Source organism: Rattus norvegicus, chromosome 10 (assembly GCF_021556685.1).
Source record: "Rattus norvegicus strain SHRSP/BbbUtx chromosome 10, alternate assembly SHRSP_T2T, whole genome shotgun sequence".
Lineage (NCBI taxonomy): Eukaryota > Metazoa > Chordata > Mammalia > Rodentia > Muridae > Rattus > Rattus norvegicus.
Window position 1 is genome coordinate 91,102,612 of NC_141543.1, and position 20,877 is coordinate 91,123,488.

General features: G+C 44.2%; 2 protein-coding genes, 1 non-coding gene and 1 pseudogene across 3 annotated transcripts; 3 read left to right on the forward strand and 1 right to left on the reverse strand.

Annotated features, from left to right (window-relative positions):
- Window positions 1–2,794: 2,794 nt before the first annotated feature.
- On the forward strand, window positions 2,795–3,588 carry Krtap9-1 (keratin associated protein 9-1). Its single transcript, XM_087574819.1, has one exon. The coding sequence runs from the start codon at window positions 2,836–2,838 to the stop codon at window positions 3,493–3,495; it is 660 nt and encodes a 219-aa protein (XP_087430945.1). The 5' UTR covers window positions 2,795–2,835; the 3' UTR covers window positions 3,496–3,588.
- A 5,356-nt stretch (window positions 3,589–8,944) lies between these two features.
- Gle1-ps5 (GLE1 RNA export mediator, pseudogene 5) lies at window positions 8,945–10,693 on the reverse strand (annotated as a pseudogene).
- A 1,743-nt stretch (window positions 10,694–12,436) lies between these two features.
- On the forward strand, window positions 12,437–13,448 carry Krtap9-1-ps1 (keratin associated protein 9-1, pseudogene 1). The gene has a single exon (XM_087574820.1). It carries the CDS (start codon window positions 12,473–12,475, stop codon window positions 13,028–13,030), a length of 558 nt encoding a protein of 185 aa, XP_087430946.1. The 5' UTR covers window positions 12,437–12,472; the 3' UTR covers window positions 13,031–13,448.
- Window positions 13,449–19,713: 6,265 nt separating this feature from the next.
- Krtap9-7 (keratin associated protein 9-7) lies at window positions 19,714–20,667 on the forward strand. Its single transcript, XR_015631310.1, has one exon. It is a non-coding gene; the product is annotated as a keratin associated protein 9-7 (transcript).
- The last annotated feature ends 210 nt before the right edge of the window (window positions 20,668–20,877 follow it).

Sequence of the window (20,877 nt, forward strand, 5' to 3'; positions counted from 1 at the left end):
GGACCCAAAGCATGCTGCTCCTCTTACTGCCAGCCCAACTACTGCCACCCATCGGAGACCAGCCTACATGGCCAGTGGCTTCAGCACACCTGCCCTCAATTCTGTTGCAGCTCTTGCTGGCCGTGCAGCCACTGCCCACCTTCCTGCTGACCGATGTCTTCAATAGTTGTGAACAATTCATGTTCCCATGGCAAACTTGCTCCCTACGTTTTGCTTAGAACAGCATGCTATCATCGAAATGAGCTTCAACTTCTTTCTACAGTATCTGAAAGACCACTGAGAGGGTGTTCAGCTTCACCCTGAATTTATTCCTTATTCTTCACTGGTCAGCCTAACACATTGGCTAATCCAACAATGGCTATTTATGAACAGAAGGTCCAAGAATCCAGTATTTCTTTACTCCACGAAGCTGGACATTTCCACTGGTCTTCAGTATATGCTAGAACCCGAAATAAGCAGTCTTTAATGCCAGTGAAGAAACGGACTTGCTAGCTAGCAAGAGTGAGAGCAAGCTGGCAGAGAGCAAGCTTCCCTCTTCTGTCCTTCACATAGGACAAGTGTGGTCTAGATTAAAGGTGGATATCCCCACCTCAAAAGATCTGTGTTAGAGGCTTATTTTTCCACCTCAAAGATCCATAGTAGAAGTGGGTCTTTCTACTTTAAATTACTTAAGAAGATTCCACACAGTTGGGCCTTGGTCTTTAGTTAATTCCAGATTATCCAAGGTGACAACCAAGGATAGTCCTCACAAGTCCAGCCCTTGTCCATTTGATACACAATCATATCTCTTCTGGTTGTCCTTAATTTTCATATGAAAGCAATAAGAAGGTCATAATTGCCCCTAAATATTACAACTATCCCATGTCAATCACAAATGCATTATATATTTAACCAGGTCATTGGTGGTCCAAGAAGGTTTTTATTTTTTGTTTTATTCTGCAGTGGGTTGTATTAAATATAGACTCACAATGGATCTTGAGTTAAAACATGTGTCTATTGAGATCTCAGCCTTAAATGGGATACCTGGCCCACCCCACCCCACACTCCACCCAGGCTCAGGGAGCTTTGCAGAATAGGAGGTAGAAATAATATCAGTGTTGGACGATGAGGAAACATACAGTAAAAGACAAGATCTACTGGACGTGATGTGGCTGTCACACTCATGAATTCACAGGACCCATGATTACCTACACAAAACTGGATCAGTCAATGATCCATCATGGCTGGGCAAAGTCTATGAGACCCAGCCCCTCCCTGAAGAGCTCTCCACAGGTAATGGTTGGTGAGAGGCGTAGTGGTGTGGCCACTGTTAAGTTGCCCTTGCAATTAGTCCCACCCCCGCACATACAAGCATACTTAATGAGATGTAGTATCCCACAAAACAGACATAGAAGTAGAAGGGGAGACATTGAGAAGAGTAAAGGGGGTTGGTGAGAGTGGAGAGGGATAAAGAGAAAATGAATATCACCAAAGTAACCTCAGAGATGTATGAAATTGTGAAAGAACTATGGAATGAAGATAAGGAAGCTATCCCATCAGACCTTGCACCGTGACTTTTGGATGACTATGAATGGGTCTGGACTGCACTGAGAGCAACAGAAACTCTGAACCGTTGGGGGTAGTTGGTCAATTCCTTGTCTGGGTAGACGGTGATGCATTGTCTTTACATTCTCAATAGTATACAGGGATACACCTCACTTCTCAGCTGTATAGACTTCTTGACACTGGGAAAATCATTACTGGAAGGCAAATCGGAAGAATTTGTGATGGTTGTATTAATCTGGCTGCAAGCAACCATAAAACGGTGTTTGTCCGAACACTCGTCTAAGTCGGAAATTGTAAGGGACAAAGATATTAAAGCTGTGAAACATCAATTAAGTCAGTTATGGAGAGAGGTAAGCCATCGTATATTAGTTCAAGTACATACTGGTAATAGAACAAAAGTCATGGATATTTATTTATTATAATTGCATCCGCAGGTATCATTTTCTAATGAGTAGTCCATTATTCGAAACATCGCTGGCTTCTATATTTCTGAAAGTTGGTCTCTGCTGGGAACTGTGGACTATGGAAGGAATCAAACCATCTTATTTTTGTTTTAAAAGCCACACAACAAAATTGCTAATGAAATACTAATGATCTACTTCACACTGAAATGGAACAATATCCCGAAAGAGGCTATCTGGCTTCGGAGGCAAACGTACACTCTAAAGACCATGTTCTGCATGCACACCTTATGTGGCCATTTAGCAGCACTGTTTAGGAACTATTGGGTCTTAATGCAATCTTACACAGGAATATCATTTATAGTATGCAAACCTGAGACAGGATTATTGCTAGGAACAGCCATGACAAATTATCCATTTTCATTGTGTTTTATAAACAACAACAACAACAAAAAAAAACACTGAAATGTGTGCAGCTAATTTCTTCTGTGGCAAACACTGAAAGTTTAAAACATCAAAGTAAACAATTAATATTAAAATTTTGTCCACACTCTAAAAAAGACACAAAACAAACTAAACAAACAAACAAAAAACCATTAGTGTTAAAGCTGATGTAGTAAGGAGGAATTGGCTTCTCATTTCAGGAAAAGATTTTAATTATTTACCAATTAGGAAAGTAAACATATGTTACTAAGGGAAAATTCAAGATGCTTAAGCAATATCTTCCTTGAAGTGGGAAAATTAGCATAAACAATGACACACACAAGTTCTGTTCATTGGCCCAAACTTTGGGGCATCATATATAAAAGGCTCAATAACAAAGAAAAAAAACCAGATTTTTAGGAAACTCATCTCCTGAATAGAAACTCCTCCTTCCACATTTTGCACCATGACCAACTCCTGTTGCTCCCCTTGCTGTCAGCCCACCTGCTGCAGAACCACCTGCTGCAGGACCACCTGCTGGAGACCAAGCTGTGTGACCAGCTGCTGCCAGCCCTGCTGCCAGCCCAGTTGCTGTGGCTCCAGCTGCTGCCAGCCTTGCTGTCAAACCACCTGCTGCAGGACTTGCTTCCAACCAAGCTGTGTGAGCAGCTGCTGCAGCACACCCTGCTGCCAGCCTTGCTGCTGTGTGTCTAGCTGCTGCCAGCCCTGCTGCCAGCCCAGCTGCTGTCAGTCCAGCTGCTGCCAGCCCAGCTGCTGTCAATCCAGCTGCTGCCAGCCCAGGTGCTGTATCTCCAGCTGCTGCCAGCCCTGCTGCAGGCCCAGCTGCTGCCAGCCCTGCTGCCAGTCCAGCTGCTGTCAATCCAGCTGCTGCCAGCCCAGGTGCTGTATCTCCAGCTGCTGCCAGCCCTGCTGCCAGTCCAGCTGCTGTCAGTCCAGCTGCTGCAAGCCCTGCTGCAAGCCCTTCTGCCTCAACCTGTGCTGTGAGCCAGCCTGCTCTGGACCTGTGACCTGCACCAGGACTTGCTACCAGCCCACAAGTGTCTGTGTGCCTGGCTGCCTGTCCCAAGGCTGTGGGTCCAGCTGCTGTGAGCCATGCGGTTGTTGATCAAATTACCACAGACCCACTATCTGCATAAACCAGCTTTCTACTATCAAACCTACCTGATGGACACAATAAACCAAACTCAGTGTTATTCCTTTTAAAGTGATCTTTACACTGTCTAACCATCAGTCATCTCGCTAACAGATTAGTGTGTTTGGTTATAAGAACAGCTTTATCTAGTGCTTTTCTTCATGTTCCTCTGGTTCTTAGTCAAAGCTATCTGTTATTGACCTAGATGCACAGCCTTAGCCTTGGAAAAATCACTTATTTCATTTTCTATTTACAGAAGCTTTATAAAATCAAAAGAAAGAAAGCACTCATATCTTTCCAGTATTAGTCACCCTTTCGTTTCCATGTGTTTAGAATTACCATGACTCATCATGTGACTCGTTTGTAAAATCAGCATTATCTAGGGCTTACTAATAAAGTTATCTTTACTCAATTGTCTTTTGAATTGTGTTGTGTTTCTGTGTGCTGCTTGTCATATTATGCTGCATCTGAGCCACTTGGGCAGAGACAACACATGGGATGTACCTCAAGATAGAACGTGTCATCCAGAGAGCTGGACTTCCTGGCTGTAGGTCTGCAGTGATAGTGGGCATGGCTTAATGGAACACAGTGCTGGCACTGAGCACTGGGAAGCTGTGCATCTCACAATCCTCCCTGTCATGATCCCTTTTCATATATATATATATATATATATATATATATATGTATATATATATATGTATATGTGTGTATGTATATACATATATGTGTGTATGTATGTATGTGTGTGTATATATGTATATATAATTTTTATTGGTTCTTCATGAATTTCACATTATGTAATCCAATCCCACTCATCTCCTTGTGCCCTTGTGCGCTTGTGCCCTTGCACCCTCCCTCCACTGTTGCAAACTCCCCCATTAAAAAAAACACATAGCGGAAGCTATAGACACAGTGACACAGTGTGTCCCACAGTCTACTCTTTTGCCCACACTTTGCTTGCAAATGTCCATTGCAATGAGTTGTTGGTCTGGCTCAAGGCCTCTGGCTCGTGCTACACTATCAATATTGGACCTTCACTGAGGCGACTCTCCTTAGATATCCTATTGTTGCCCGGTGTGATGGAGATCCTGTAGCTTTGGATCTGTAGGACTGGCCAACTTCAAGTGTTCCAGCAGTTCATCGAGGGGGTAGATGTTGGGGTGGGCCAACTCAAAGCCCTGGATCTGGACCTGAGAGGTATCTGAGAGGTTCAGCCACCAGCTCTCCCACGCCCACCTCACTGGGGTGAGCTCTCCATCTAGCTGATTCAACACTGCAGCCAGCAAGGCAGAGTCAGCTCTCCCACTCTCATGCCCTATGGGCTGGCTCATCCAAAGCCATGCCACCAGGGCCAGTTTTACTTGCTACCCAGGTGAGGTACAGAGCAAGCTCTCCAGAGTACTGCACCCAATGTGGGACGGGGCCAGTTCTCTGGCCTGCCATTGGTGGTGAGGGATGAAGAGGGGGAGGAAGCATCTCTCTCTTCTCTACACCACTGCAGGGCAGACAAGTTGTGGGGCCAGCTCTCTATGTTCCTGCCCTCAGAGCCAGCTCACTTGCACCACCACTGTAAGTTTCAGCTCTCCTGTGCAGTCCAGATGAGTTGCAGGGCCTGCTCTCCTGGGTGCTATAGCAGATAAGGGGCTGGGAGAATTCTCCTGCTCTCATGACCACTGGGCCAACTCTCCCATCTGCGACAGATGGTGAAGGGGGAAGGTTGGAGGGCATTTCTTCCTCACCCATGCCATGACACAGAACACAAGAGGCAGGACGCGCTCTCCTACACTCATGGAACTAGCTCACCCATAAACCCCACAACCAGAGACAGCTCTACTGTGCTATACAAGTGAAGTACAGGCCTGGCTTTCCCTAGTGATGCAGCAGGTGAAGGGTAGGGCCAGCTGTCCAGCTCTGATGACCTGAGGGCTAGCTCTTCTGCCTGCCGCAAGTGGCAAGGGGCAAGGAGGAGAGGAAGGTATCTCTGTCTCACCCATGCACAGGATATGAGTGTCAGGGCTAGTTCCCCCACACTCATACCCTCAGAGCTGCCCCACTGGCAACTCTTGCAACCAGCGGCCAGTTCTACTGGAGCTCCTGGGCAATGTGAGGGGCTGCTCTCCCGAGTACTGCTAGTGGTGTGTGTATGGTGACAGGGGGTGGTCAGCTCTCCTGCCTTCACAACCTCTCCCATGATGCCCAGGCAAGAGGCGGGGCCAGGTTCTACACAGCTCTCAGACATCAACATAGCCCCTGGTACTGGTGGCAGCCCACACCAAGGACATCTGCCTGAATTTTGGTGATAGCCCTCAGTGTAAATACAGGCCAGGACCTGATCACAGTCATAGGTGGCATCATAGGCTACTCACATCGGGCTGTTCCTCACTACCCTCAAGTCTCCGGTTCTGCCTCTCTTCATTGTGGACACATCCTTCTGCTTCTCTTTCTCTTCCATTTCTCCACAACTTACTTGCTCCTCTTAGAAGTGTCTGGGATCTCTGGATATCTACGGTCATCTCAGGCGTGGTCCTAGGAGTGCTATGCCCCACCCATGCAGTGTGGCACTGGACAGAAGTCATCTCAGGCATAGTCTGTCCACTCAGGCCTGCATGACAAGACTGTTGGTTATCTTAGGCTAGCTTCCTATCTGGGTCCCCTGGTGCAGGACTTAGTGGTTGTCCCAGGCTCCCTCCATGCCTGGGCCCAATTACCTTTGCTTAACAAAAACCTCCCTCAGTTTACCCTAACACCTTAGTAACCAGTAAGCATTGAGCAAAAGAGCTAGTTTTAGAGGCCTAGATAGCCCTGTAAACCATTTATTCCCTTGACTAAAAAAGCCATTGGTGATGACTTCTAAGTATTTTTCAACCACAGTGTACTTGCTACTGTCCCAGGCTTTTAAAAACTTTTTTCACAGTGTGTGTGTGTAGCGGGGAGGCATGGATCAGAGGACCAATTATGAGAGTTTTTTCCCCTTCCACCTTGTGTTTCTTGGGCTTCAAACTCAGGCTTGGAATAGGCACCTTTTCCTGCTGACCCATCTCAGGATTTTGATGTGAGATCATCTAGAAATTGTTGATCTCTTAGAAATTGCATAATTTTTGCCCCCCCCCCCCATTCTTATGGTTACCAGTACAAATGGCCACCTGGGGGAAAGTTAATTTGTGATAAAACTAGTGAGAAAAAAAGTAAATTTTTCAATATCTTGAATGAAAGGGGTCAATAATCTATGCGTTTCCAGAGACTGTTCTGTAAGCTGAGATAGAGAGTGCTTAAAGTAGTCTCTATTGCACATAATCTACAAAAATATTACCCAGGTGGACTAAAGACTTAAAAAACCTTGAAACTCAACCAAGTGGTGATGGCACCTGCCTTTAATTCCAGTACTCAGGAGGAAGAGAAAGGTAGATCTCTGAGTTCAAGACCAGGCTGGTCTACAGAGCCAGGAGGCAGGACAGCCAGGGCTACACCCTGTCTCAGAAAACAAATCACCCATGAATCTCTTATAAAAATATAGACAAACATCTCTTAGATCTTGAAGAAACACTCTTTTTCTCCATCTTTATTAAATTGGATATTTCTTATTTACATTTCAATTGTTATTGGCTTTCCTGGTTTCCAGGCAAACATCCCCCTAATCCCTCCCCCTCCCCTTCTGTATGGGTGTTCCTCTCCCCATCCTCCTCCCATTAGCGCCCTCCCCCCAACAATCCCATTCACTGGGGGTTCAGTCTTAGCAGGACCCAGGGCTTCCCCTTCCACTGGTGCTCTTACTAGGATATTCATTGCTACCTATGAGGTCAGAGTCCAGGGTCAGTCCATGTATAGTCTTTAGGTAGTGACTTAGTCCCTGGAAGCTCTGGTTGGTTGGCATTGTTGCTCATATGGGGTCTCAAGCCCCTTCAAGCTCTTTCAGTCCTTTCTCTGATTCCTTCAATGGGGGTCCTATTCTCAGTTCAGTGCTTTGCTGCTGGCATTCGCCTATGTATTTGCTGTATTCTGGGTGTGTCTCTCAGAAGAGATCTACATCTGGTTCCTGTCAGCCTGCACTTCTTTGCTTCATCCATCTTGTCTAATTGGATGGCTGTATATGTATGGGCCACATGTGGGGCAGGCTCTGAATGGGTGTTCCTTCAGCCTCTGGAAGAAACACTTTTAATACTTTTAAACACTTTTCGGAGCTGGGGACCGAACCCAGGGCCTTGCGCTTGTTAGGCAAGCGCTCTACCACTGAGCTAAATTCCCAACCCCGGAAGAAACACTTTTTAATTAATTAATTTACACTGTTTTCCCTCCCTCCTCCCCCCCAGTCCTTCTGCCCCCACCTTACCTCCCCCACATCTGCTCCTCCTTGGCCTCTCAACTTGCAGTAAGCCAAGGTGCATCTTCTCCTATTGCAGTTAGACAAGGCAACTAAGTAGGGAGAAAAAAGTCCCAAAGGCAGGCAACAGGGTCAGAGACAGTCCCTGCTTCCACTGTTAGGAGTCCCACATGAAGACCGAGCTACACAACTGTTACATTGTGCAGAGGGATTAGGTCAGTCCCATGCAGGCTCCCTGGTTGGTGGGTCAGTCTCTGTGAGCCCCTGTGGACCCAGGTTAGTTGATTCTGTGGATTTTCCTGTGGTGTTCTTCACCCCTCTGGTTCTTACAATGAGGAAGGACAAGAGTTCATCTCCAGGAAAAGCAGTCAATTTGACCGCTAACATGTAGAACCTACAATCACCTGAGACAAAAACAGAAAACTGAAAACACACGTTATAAATTATGTGGTATTTAAGAAACACAGAAATAAATATATATGACAAAAATATAAAGAAATGATCTGCGTAGACTAGGAAAGCACAAATATGAAGACTAAAGTGAGGAGACCTCTTGTTTCCATTTTAACAGATCCACGTTTTCATGACTCACCTAACCCGTGGAGGCTTCTCTCTCTTCCTCTACCTTCTTCTCGTAGTTCTCCTCTGACACCAAACCCAGGAATCCTAAACCCCACCTATATCTCTTCTGCCCAGCTATTGGCTGTTGGCATCTTTATTTACCAATCAGAAATACCTTGGGGGCAGGGTCACTTGGGTCAACCTGCAGACTCCAGGTCTTGGGGACCGCATTTAGTATTACAATAGACGACAAGACCAAACCTCAATAGGCCAAGCCCTCCCTGCCCCTCCGCCCAGGGCTCAGGCTCCCTCCATGCTGTTCCTAATAAACACGATGAGGCTCTGAGTTGTTGTGTAGTTGGTACACACCATCAGAGCAAGCACAGGCCACTGGATCGCATCTTCACTGTATGTGTCTATTCTTCCTTCCTTCCCAATCACCCCAGCCAGGTGAAGACACAGAACATGGCACAGTTTGCTTGAGTCCTTGTTCTTTGGCACTACTGAGCATCTTTAGACAGTTCTCAACACATAATGTTCAATTCATGCAGTCAGCCCTCTATCTGTGGCTTCACCACCAATATATTTCATCCATTCAAGACTATTTTTGAAGTTGTCCTGTTGCTCAACCTTGGAATCTGTCACTTGGTAGCCAAGCATCCGTTGATAATCCTCCAAAGCTATCCCTTCTTTGAAAGTTGGGTAGAAAGGAATGGAGTAGGGACACTGCTTGTGGAGATGAGCAGGAATAAGGTATCCCACTTTGGGGTGGAGCGTTCAGATACCAGATGCCACCACTGCAATGTGGAAGGCTGCTTCTGGGTGAGAGGCCACTTCCCTGTCCCCATTGTTTCATTAATTTCTCTGCCAGTTTGTACTGGACAAAGTCCAGCCCCTGAGGGTGAAGAGTGACAGACACGGAATGCCCACCAGATTGGACAGGCTTTCCAGAGAGCAGGCTGTGGATCTTGTCAAAAGACCTCCTTGAGCTTTGAACCTGTGCTCAAGGAGGTTCACTGGGATGGTGGCTGCCTTCTGCAAGTCCATCTTTATCCTTTTGATCTGACTGTCCTTGCTGCTGGTCAGGTCCTCAAAGGTCAACTCACATTTGGCAGAAGCATCCTGAATTGCAGGTAGGTACCACTGCATCGTACTATCTTGTACCTTCACCTGCAGGTCTTCATTCTGCGTCCCTGCTGGGTTTGGGCTCCTCTTCCTCCTCCTCCTCCTCCTCCTCCTCCTCCTCCTCCTCCTCCTCCTCCCCCTCCTCCTCCTCCTCTTCTTCCTCCTCTTCCTCCAAGACTCTGGTGATCTCCTGCTCCAAACTGGAGAGGAGGTCCCTAATTTCCTGCAGGGCTTCCTCAGCCTCAGCTTGGTTCTCTGCTGTGGGATAGCCACTGTCGAAGGTGGTGGGAAGGATTCTGGAGATGAAGCCACACAGCTGGTTGCCCCGGGTCTGGAAGGCAGCCAGGTCCACATTCAGTATGTCTTTGTGTGGCTGACTGGAGGCATCCAGCTGCCAGGTTGAGCTGCAGAACCTCCTCTTGCAGGGTGTACAGGCTGCACAGACGGACCTGGCCTTCCTCCTTCCAAAGTTGCTCCTGCTCTGCCTGCTCTTGAGCTGCTGCTGTTCTGGTTCTCTCTTTAGGGTGAGAACCTTGGCATCTGTGGCCATGCTCAGCTTTCAGCTTCTCCTGATGGCCCAGGGCTTCTCTGGTACTCTACTCCATCACTTCCTGTAAATCCCGGAACTCCTTCTGCAGCTTCTGCTTCTTCAGCTCATCAAACCTCTTTAGCCATTCAGATGCCATCTCTGAGAGGGCTCACACCTTCCTCTCTTGCTTCTCTGGCCACTGCCTCAGGCCCTTTGTTGCTCTCCTGCACCCAACTCGTACATTCGGATGCAACCTTCCACTTTGATGGCCCGAGAGGACTGAAATGCCATAGGTTCTGTGAATGGGGACTCACGTGTGCTCTGGGTTCCATTTGCTGTTGAGAGTGAGGGGCTCTGTTGGGTACTTCTGCCAGGAGACTTAAGTAGTAATGATTGGTAGAAGCCTGAAACAGATCCAGAGGACAGTGAATTATCAGAGGAAGGAGCCTACTCTAGCGTGTGGCGTGAGGTGTTGGGTGGGATGTGATCTACCACCCATGCAGAGTAAGAAGATAGTTTGGGAAGAGACCTGCCTTCTTCTCGTAGCTCATCATCCCCTTGCGGTTGTCGTGCAGGTGGCCTGTGCTAGAATTGCAGAGCGCTCTCAGGGTTTCCCAGCAACAACCATCCCATGGCATTGACCTGTGAACAAACAACTGTACTGAATACATTATTCTATGAAAAACCCAGTGGGATAATTACATAAATCACATTTATATTTTACAAGATGCGGCTGAGGTCAACTCAGTGGTAGGAAAAAAATGCCTTTTTACTTTTTAAATTGTTGTATCATTAATAACCCACGAAGCCCAATTATAGCTTATCGTATACACATGCGTTTGGATGGATCATGGGAAATCTCTCAGTGGCCATACATTCAGAACACAATGATCCCCCTACACACACACACCAGTGGCTATCAACTGCCAGTACTTCGTCAGGAAGAGATGGGATTCAGGAAGGCCCTCCGCATTTGTGGTGGAATTTGGCTGTTTTGATGGCGGGCGGGTCACGTGCAGGGAGTCACAGCTGGTGTGAGTTCGTGATGTTTAAAGCCACAGCGAGTTCAGAAGTTTGCGTTTCACGGACCTCCTCCCCATCCTCCAACTTGTTTCTCCCTCCTTCCCAGTACGTTCCTTAAACTTTGGTGATGGGGTGGGGGTGTTACAAATAAGCTCTGAGATCAATATTGTAACTTTCAAAAAAAATGAAAAACCATCTACTAATGTGGCACAAACACACAATGCACGGTTCAGAAATTTCACTCCAAGAATATATGAAAAACACTCATTAGAAGACGCGGACACATATTATCATGAGAACATGATTCACACCAGCTTAAATAACAGAAATATGTCCACCAGCGATGAGACACATCGATAAGGCTTGATCCCACCTACAACGATCTCAACTGTAGTGAACAAATGAACGCTGTGGGCGATGAGTTCACAAATCACAAACAAACTCGAGCAAGAGAAACCAAGTAACACATGCTGCATGATTCTAACTTTTAAGAGAGATCAAAAATCGACAGACTCCAATGCTCTACTAGTTGCCTTAAGGAGAAGAGTGGAGATGACACCAGGATGACAGTCACCAGTTACACCATTATTCCCTGACACGAATGAGGGACATCCTCTGCCTTTGTCCTATTCAGTCAAGCTACTATAAAAGTGCATTATTTTTTCTGAAAACACAGTTATGATTTAATTTCTTTTAAATGAAGGTGTATGGATTCATCTCACAGAATTTAATTTCCTCATTTTATGAAGACAATGTGTTGATTGGTGTGTATGGCCTCGGTGTATTGGAGCTGCTGCTAAAAAGAATGAAGACCTAAATTGGCTGATGTTTTCTAGGTCCTTGTGTCCATTTGCCCTACTGGCCCACATTCAGATTCTTTTTCATACAAAAAGGACTGGGGCGGTCACCCTTTACCCACATCCCCTTTGATAAAGCTGATGGGATACATGTTTGCTGCCTCTTGTAGTGTGGAATAAGCAAGCTTCTCTGAGGAACACGCTTGGACCCAGACCTGGATTCAGTTTGACACTGTGAACATAAGAGTATGCTAACCTTTCCCCTAATCAGCATACAGCCAAAGGTACAAGATGAAGGGATAATTTGACCCCTTCCTGTGGCCACAACAGTTGTCACATGGCCATGACCAGAGCAGAAATGACACTGATGAGTGTATACAAACATTATCCACAATTAGTTATTTAAAGAAAATTGTCAAGGATTTGTAATATATTGAACAACTTCCTCCTTAGAGCATTTCCCCATGATCCATTGGAAACAAACAACAACAAGGAAAATTCCTGTTATGTGCAGGGTATAAAAGCCCCAGGTCTGAAACAGTCGTCAGAATCTCAGAAACTCCTGTGAACAGAACCTCTCCCTCCACATCCAACACCATGACCAACTCCTGTTGCTCCCCTTGCTGCCAGCCCACCTGTTGCAGGACCACCTGCTGCAGGACCACCTGCTGGAGACCAAGCTGTGTGACCAGCTGCTGCCAGCCCTGCTGCCAGCCCAGCTGCTGTGGCTCCAGCTGCTGCCAGCCTTGCTGTCAAACCACCTGCTGCAGGACCTGCTTCCAACCCAGCTGTGTGAGCAGTTGCTGCAGCACACCCTGCTGCCAGCCTTGCTGCTGTGTGTCCAGCTGCTGCCAGCCCTGCTGCAGGCCCAGCTGCTGCCAGCCCTGCTGCAGGCCCAGCTGTTGTGAGTCCAGCTGCTGCCAGCCCAGGTGCTGTATCTCCAGCTGCTGCCAGCCCTGCTGCAGACCCAGCTGCTGTCAGTCCAGCTGCTGCAAGCCCTGCTGTGAGCCCTTCTGCCTCAACCTGTGCTGCGAGCCAGCCTGCTCTGGACCTGTGACCTGCACCAGGACTTGCTACCAGCCCACAAGTGTCTGTGTGCCTGGCTGCCTGTCCCAAGGCTGTGGGTCCAGCTGCTGTGAGCCCTGTGGTTGTTGATCAACTTACCACAGACCCCTAACAACAAATCTGCAAGACAAGCACAGTACACCAAATTTACCACCACTTTCTGCTAATAATATGTACTTAAGAGTAATACATGTCTCATAAACCTCCATAGTTTTCTTGTTAACAGATTTGTAACTTGATCACTGGCTACCATCAAATCCATTTTGATATCTTTCTTATTCCTCTGGCTCCTTCTAAACATCAACTGATCTTCACCTCAGTTTGTGACCTCAGCTTTGACCAAGAGAAAATTGCCTTTCTAACTTAATAAATTAAAAATAAGAAAAGATGCTTATAATCATCTAATTATAACCTCATAGTGAAAAATATCTCTCATTTTATTCCAATGTGGTATATGATTTTATGATTCCTCTTGTAGCTCCTTTATGACCACTTCATATTTTCTTCTTAGCTTAAATAAAAAAATAAACAAATAAATACCTTGTCCATTGGTGTTTTTAATACATTTTTGCCTATGTTATGTTGTGCTTTGATGTTTTTTTATTATTATGTTCTTCAAATTATGTTACCTCGTCTATGCTGCAAACAGTTGTTCCAAAAGTTGTTATGCTTGTGGAACTCCATCACATGCATGGAAGAATGACTTAATGGATGATAGAGCTATTTCTGCTCATGATTTCAGCACAGGTTTGTTTGGGACTCCAGTACTTGGAGGAAACAGCAGGGCGGCCAGAGCAGTTGAGCAGCACCATATAGACCAGAAAGAAGCCAGCGCAAGAAAGTATGAGGGACTTCATATGACCTTCAGAGGCAAAGCCCAGGGTCTTCCTCCAGCCAGGTTCCATCTGTTTGCGTTTACTCAGCGTATAGAACAGTGCCATTAACTAATGAGCAGGCACTCATACTCAAGCAGTAGCACTTGAGCAAACCCAGCCCAAGTCAAGTGACCTCTGAGTCAGCAGGCAGTTAGGGATAGATGGAATCAAATCAAGGGCCCAGGTTGTCAGATTCTTGAGGTCGGGTAGTCACGGGTGCAGTTTTAGTTTAAGGAAACATGGCGCTGTAAGCTGAACAGGGGCTACATGTGCTCTGCCTTCCTCTCCGGCAACATCATTAGTTCCTCTCATTTTCACTTCACCTTCATTAACACAGCTCTTCCTGATTCATGACTCATACCTAGGTCACCACGACCCACACCTGAAGAGCAGCAATGTTTTTAAGAGTTCCACTAAATGATGGGAACTCCAGTCAGGCAGATGGAGAACGAACGCCTTCAAATACATTTAATGATCCAAATGCTCCTACTACTGTCCTTAGACTTTGATGTGAAAAGTTGCCATAGTAAAAGTTTGTTGATGCCATAGAAATGTACTTATTTTTCTGATCTCTATTCCTATATGGCTTTGAGTATCACTAGAAAATAGAATTTCACTTACACTCACCCTTGGAGAATAATTGTTTCCATCTCAATACTGCATTAAGGAAATATAAGAGTAACAAATCCCAGAATTCAAGGCAGCAGCAAATTAGTGATGCTACCAACCTTTGATCCTCTGTAAGCTTTGAACTGACTAAGGGGTTAAAACTATACCTGACGGTTGGGGATTTAGCTCAGTGGTAGAGCGCTTGCCTAGCAAGCGCAAAGCCCTGGGTTCGGTCCTCAGCTCCAAGGAAAAAATAAAAAACCAAAAACTATACCCGAACTATAGGAGGGAAAGAGCAGTCAATTGAGCAAACTGACTGAGAACGTGGGTTTTGAGGTTGGCGAGGCTATGAGGGAGGAGACTTCTAGGAATGGTGGTCATTGTGAGCATGGAGCTAAAAGAGAAAACAACAAACATTCTGAGAGAAAGAACAGATGGTGGAGAACTTACTAATCTCGTGGTTAATGCTGCTACAGGCAACAGGAAACAATGAAAGGAAATAAGAAGTAAATACCTTAGAGGGAAGAGCTGCCACTGACACATGGTCTTCTCAGCTGCATGCCAGAGATTCTTTCTATACCCTTCTTAAAAATATGCTTGAGGGAGAGGGAGAGAGGGAGACAGTGGGGGTGTGTGTGTGTATGGGGAGAGAGAGAGAGAGAGAGAGAGAGAGAGAGAGAGAGAGAGAGAGAGAGAGATCTTAGCTCAGAAGAATATTTTTATTTTATTTCTGTTTACATGAACAGAAAAGGGAGGTCAAGGGCTAAGCATTGAGTGGTCTTTGATATGAACATTTCACAGTAGATCTTATCAATACGAACAGTAGACTTGACTCCAGGAGTAGTGAATCAGCCCAGACATTTTCTAGATGGACAACATTAACTTTTCTTCATCTAAGACCCAAAGCTTTACTCTGTTGTCCATTCTTCTTCAATCAATTTGTAGTAAGCTATGTAAACATTGACTATAATGACTTCCTGGAGTTCTCCCTTTAACACGCAATGTAGAAAACTAATTCCTGGATTTTGCCTATATCAATGAGAAACTAGCAAACTCTAGGATGACATAGAAAGTTTAATTTCGTAAACTGTAAGAGAGGCTTTAGAAAGGTCATTATAGGATGTCATTTAGAGTTCAGGCAGAGCAGCATTAGAAATTTGTATTCAATAACTATTGCCCTTGTAATGAGCAACCACCAACTTGGAGGTTTAAACAATACAAATTTATTATCTTCCAGTTCTAAAGATCAAAAGTCAAAATTCAGCATCATTGAGCTTGAATCCAAGTGTTGGTGCAGTTGCACTGCTTCTGTAAGTGAAGATTGGCATTTTCCCAACTTCTAGGATCACCCACACTTCTTGTAAATATTTCCATATTTTCCATCCTTACCTTTCTTCATATTTACACTGTGTTTACACTGAACACCTACAAATAGTCCAGAACAACTCCCTCTTGAGATTCTTAATCACATCTGCAAAACCCTTTTGCAGTGGAGGGAGACGTGTTCATAGTTTGGGACCTGCCCACCTCTTAGGGATTCTTCTCAAAAGAAGACCCTTGATATGTTCAAAAGTAACTTACTCATGGTAGGGAGAATCTAAGAATAAAATGGTATAATGTACTTATTTCTACTAAAATGACATATGTCAAAATATTCCCATACAAATGAAGACTGTATTGAAGTTATAGAAGTTAGAATGTCAAGACTTATAAGGCTACATATGTCTAGAGGTTTACCCTCTTGCTTGGTGCTCAACATGCATTAACAACTCAGAACTACTTGTTGGAGTGTTTTAAAAGTTGATTAACGACTCTTATACACATGCTGCCCCCTTAGATCACCCCTTAGTGAGCCTGTCTAAACCTCAAAGTCAGAACCTGAAAAGCCCCTCATACCTCACATGAACGCCACAGAAATCTGAGCACATCAAGAATTGGGTGTTGACTTTGAGAACGCACACCCTTCCTTCTGACATCATAACATCATTGGTTAGTGATGGAGATTACATCATTAATTTCAGACTACTTTTATGTTGTAAAATTATGTTTAATTCTTCACTTCTTAGAAAAAAATCATTAAACAGAAATAAATGAAATGTTGATTATGAATAATGAAGTTATAGACAAGACACAATGTAGGGGAAAAAACTACTGACTTGGAATACATACCAAAATGGAAGCTTTTATAATGGAAATTAAAACACTTGAGAAATTTAAGGATAACAAAGATAACAGATGTCAGAACTTAGGAGGACACTGGAAAAATGCCATTTAGAGAGAAACCTATAGTCTCTTACTATTTATGCTACAAAAAAGCTCTAAAGATAGTGAATATAGTGTTTGGTTTAAAAGTTTGAGAATAAAATAAGATTATCAAAAGTAATTAGATGTAGCCTCATATGAATTTAAATTAAGGAATGAGGTGGTAAATTTTAAATGAAGGAAACCAACAAAATCTATAGTTTGTGCATATTGAAATGTTTTAAAGGAAATATATTCCAGATAATACTCGTCTGAAAAAGAACACATTTGGGTAATATTTGGACTGGATGAAAACAGATACACATCTGCAATCTTTTCTGACAATGTTCGATACATAAACTCAAACTATGAAAATAGATCCCTATCGTGTATCATTTACCAAAAGATAATATAAGTTCATTAAAGACTTAAAATTAACACACAAAAAATATATTTGCCCATGGGAAGTGTCACTGTTTGGAGGTGTGACTTGTTGGCATAAGTGTGGCCTTGTTGGAGAAAGTACATCAGAAGGTGGGCTTAAAGCTCTCTCCAGCGAGGAAGTGTCAGTCTTCTCCCGTTCGCCTTCAGAAGAGATGGAGAACTCTTAGCTCTGCCAGCACCGTGCCTGCCTGGATGCTGCCATGCTTCCTGTCATGAAAATGGACTGAATCTCAGAACCTGTAAGCCAGCACCGACGAAATGTTGTCCTTTATAAGAGTTGCCTTAGTCACAGCAATAGAAACCCTGAGACAGGAAGTGAATATGATCTCTATAGACATATACTAGTATGGGTGTGTAACTAAAAAATTCTAAGTTAGTGTTAAGAAGATGGCACCTTTGGGTTTAATATAAGATAATACCTACATAGTCTTAGGATGCTTGGTTTCCTTAATATGAAATAAAAAGATCTATAAATAATACAGAAACGATTGATTGACCAGCCAGCACTAAAATTGAGAGAGAAAGAGAAAAGCAACAGCACAGGAAAGGGCACTGATAATATGAGCAAAGGCTAATATCTAGGACATTTAAGGAATGTCAATGAAGAATCTTTTTAAAAGACAATTCCACAGAAACAAACTAGACATGATAGTACCTTACAAATGAGAAACACACTTATAGGACATATGTAAATACAACTCATCAATGTTCATGAATTTGAATGAAAATTATGAGACAAACTAAATACACAGATAACAAAACTCTGCAAATCCCACAGCGAAAATACCAGGTATTAAAATGTGAAGCACCAGTTGGTTCAGTGGCATATAAAAGACTGACAACGTGACTTGAAGCTCTGGAATCCACACAGTGAAAGAAGAAAACAGTCTCAGGCAAATTGTTCTCTGACCTCCACATAAGTGCATGATGCACACATGTGCATAGACACATACATACATGCAAATAAATAAAATAAAAAATTTAAGCATAAAGCAGTAAGAACAATAAATTATAGGGAAGTATTTGATAATGTTGGCCATATGCAAATGTTCAAATCCAGAAATTGCACTGTAAGACTATATGGGGATGTATTTACAGGAATGCAAGCTCAAGTACACAAAGCTTTAGACAAAAATATTCATGACAATGTGAGTCACAAAAGTCCTAGTTATAAAAATTGTCCATCAATAACACAAGAATTATTACATTAAAGTGTCACACAATAGGGGCAGGAGAGATGGCTCAGTAGCTAAGAGCACAGGCTGCTCTTCCAGAGGTCCTGGTTCAATTCGCAGCATGTACATGGTGGCTCACAACTGTCTGTAACTTCAGCCCCAGGGGCTGGTGTTCTCTTGTAGCTCCTGTAGGCACTGCAGGCTTGGTGCACACACATAAATGTGGAAAAATACTAACACACAATATGAATAAATCCTTAAAGCTATACCCCACGATAATCAACTGTATGAAAAAGGAGCAAACAGCTATAATATTCAATGAAGTAAGTAACTTTAACAAACATAATTTTGGGTGAGAAAAAAGAAAATAAAGCAAAGTATATGACATTTCAATTTGGATAGAATTTCACAATTCTATCCTGACACAGTCCGGGAAGTGCTTTAGGGAAGGACTGTGATGTTGATGTTTTCACAGTGGCAAATCCAGTCTTTCCTTGGGTCCAAGCCTAGCACAATTAATCACTTGAAGCATGATTTTCAAAAGATTTGCAAAACCCTATGCTATTGTAAGTCATCAGACTATTTGTCTTATAGGGTGGAAAGGACAATGGTGAGGGGAAACAGAATGAAAATGGCTGCCACAGAGTTGACAACTACTTACTGACATGGCTGACAGCTTTGTCAAATTTGGGTGAGCTATATGTTTAAAGGCACACACTTCTCTGGAAGCATGCTATGATTCAAGTTCCTTTTTAATGAAGTTATCTGTGGGGTCATGGAATTTTCTCATTTTGTGAAGACTATACCCATGTCCTACATGAGGTAATGTTTCTCCTGTTAACTAGAGTTAAGGTCTAAATTGTTGATGCTTTGTTAACCCCCATGTTAACCCCCCATAACTTTGGTTCAGAGTAATATACTCAAAAGAACCATTCTTTCTTCAATAAAGCTATTGCTACAGCAACTGTGCATGTTGCAAACAAACATGTCTATTATAATCTGGAAGAAGCAGACAGTTCCAATTAATAGACTTGGGCCCAGGCAAAAATGAGATTTGCCACTGTGAGCATATCAACGTCACAGTCCTTCCTCAAGCACTTCCCAGGCTGTATCAGGAAAATGTACAAATTAAGGAACGAGATTTTTCAGCCTCTCTGTGCCCACAGAGCCATCACATGACCAGAGAGTAACCAAAGTGGGAATAGTGGCAATGATTCCAAAAATACCATCAAGGAACTTATCCACAATTAATTGCAGCATAATTTTCAAAAGATTTGCAATGCTTGTAGAGCAACTTCCTGCTGTGAAACTTCCTCTTGAAAAGCAGAAAACAAACAATAAGGAAAAGTGCTTATTGGTCGCTTCATGGGATGTCCAGGGTATAAAAGCCCCAGGTCTGAAACAGTCGTCAGAATCTCAGAAACTCCTGTGAACAGAACCTCTCCCTCCACATCCAACACCATGACCAACTCCTGTTGCTCCTCTTGCTGCCAGCCCACCTGTTGCAGGACCACCTGCTGCAGGACCACCTGCTGGAAACCAAGCTGTGTGACCAGCTGCTGCCAGCCCTGCTGCCAGCCCAGCTGCTGTGGCTCCAGCTGCTGCCAGCCTTGCTGTCAAACCACCTGCTGCAGGACCTGCTTCCAACCCAGCTGTGTGAGCAGCTGCTGCAGCACACCCTGCTGCCAGCCTTGCTGCTGTGTGTCCAGCTGCTGCCAGCCCTGCTGCAGGCCCAGCTGCTGTCAGTCCAGCTGCTGCCAGCCCTGCTGCTGTGAGTCCAGCTGCTGCCAGCCCAGGTGCTGTATCTCCAGCTGCTGCCAGCCCTGCTGCAAACCCAGCTGCTGTCAGTCCAGCTGCTGCAAGCCCTGCTGCAAGCCCTTCTGCCTCAACCTGTGCTGCGAGCCAGCCTGCTCTGGACCTGTGACCTGCACCAGGACTTGCTACCAGCCCACAAGTGTCTGTGTGCCTGGCTGCCTGTCCCAAGGCTGTGAATCCAGCTGCTGTGAGCCCTGTGGTTGTTGATGAAGTCACTACTGGAATAGAATAATCTATTCTTAGAGCTGCTGGAATTTTACTTCATTCCAAACTCTCTGCCTTTTCTGTGCCTCTAGTACGCATACAATCATCAAATTCTCAGTCCTTCTTTAATAGATCTGTGAACCATCTTACCCATTTTGATGTTTTCTTCATTGTTCTGCCCTAGATGTTAAAAAAATATACAATTAACAACTATCTTATTATATATTTGCAGTGATAAGCACCCATCATTATATCTGTTCAGGTTTTTTCTTTTGATTCACCACGTGACTCATCATGACATATTTGTATTGTCTGCTGGACTGAAGAGACACTGCCCACTGCTATTCTAATAAAGTCTTCTTTATTCTACATCCCATTGTATGTTTGATTTTTTTCTACTATTGATTTGATTTTCACATTATGTCTTTGATCTAAGTCATGTCATTCATTGCATTAAATTCACTGCACTGATCAAAATTTCTTCACTGTGAATACAATAAGGGAAAGAGCAACTTAATGAATGAAAGATTTCTTCTACATCATAGCACCTGGGTGGGGGGCTCAACTCAGGATT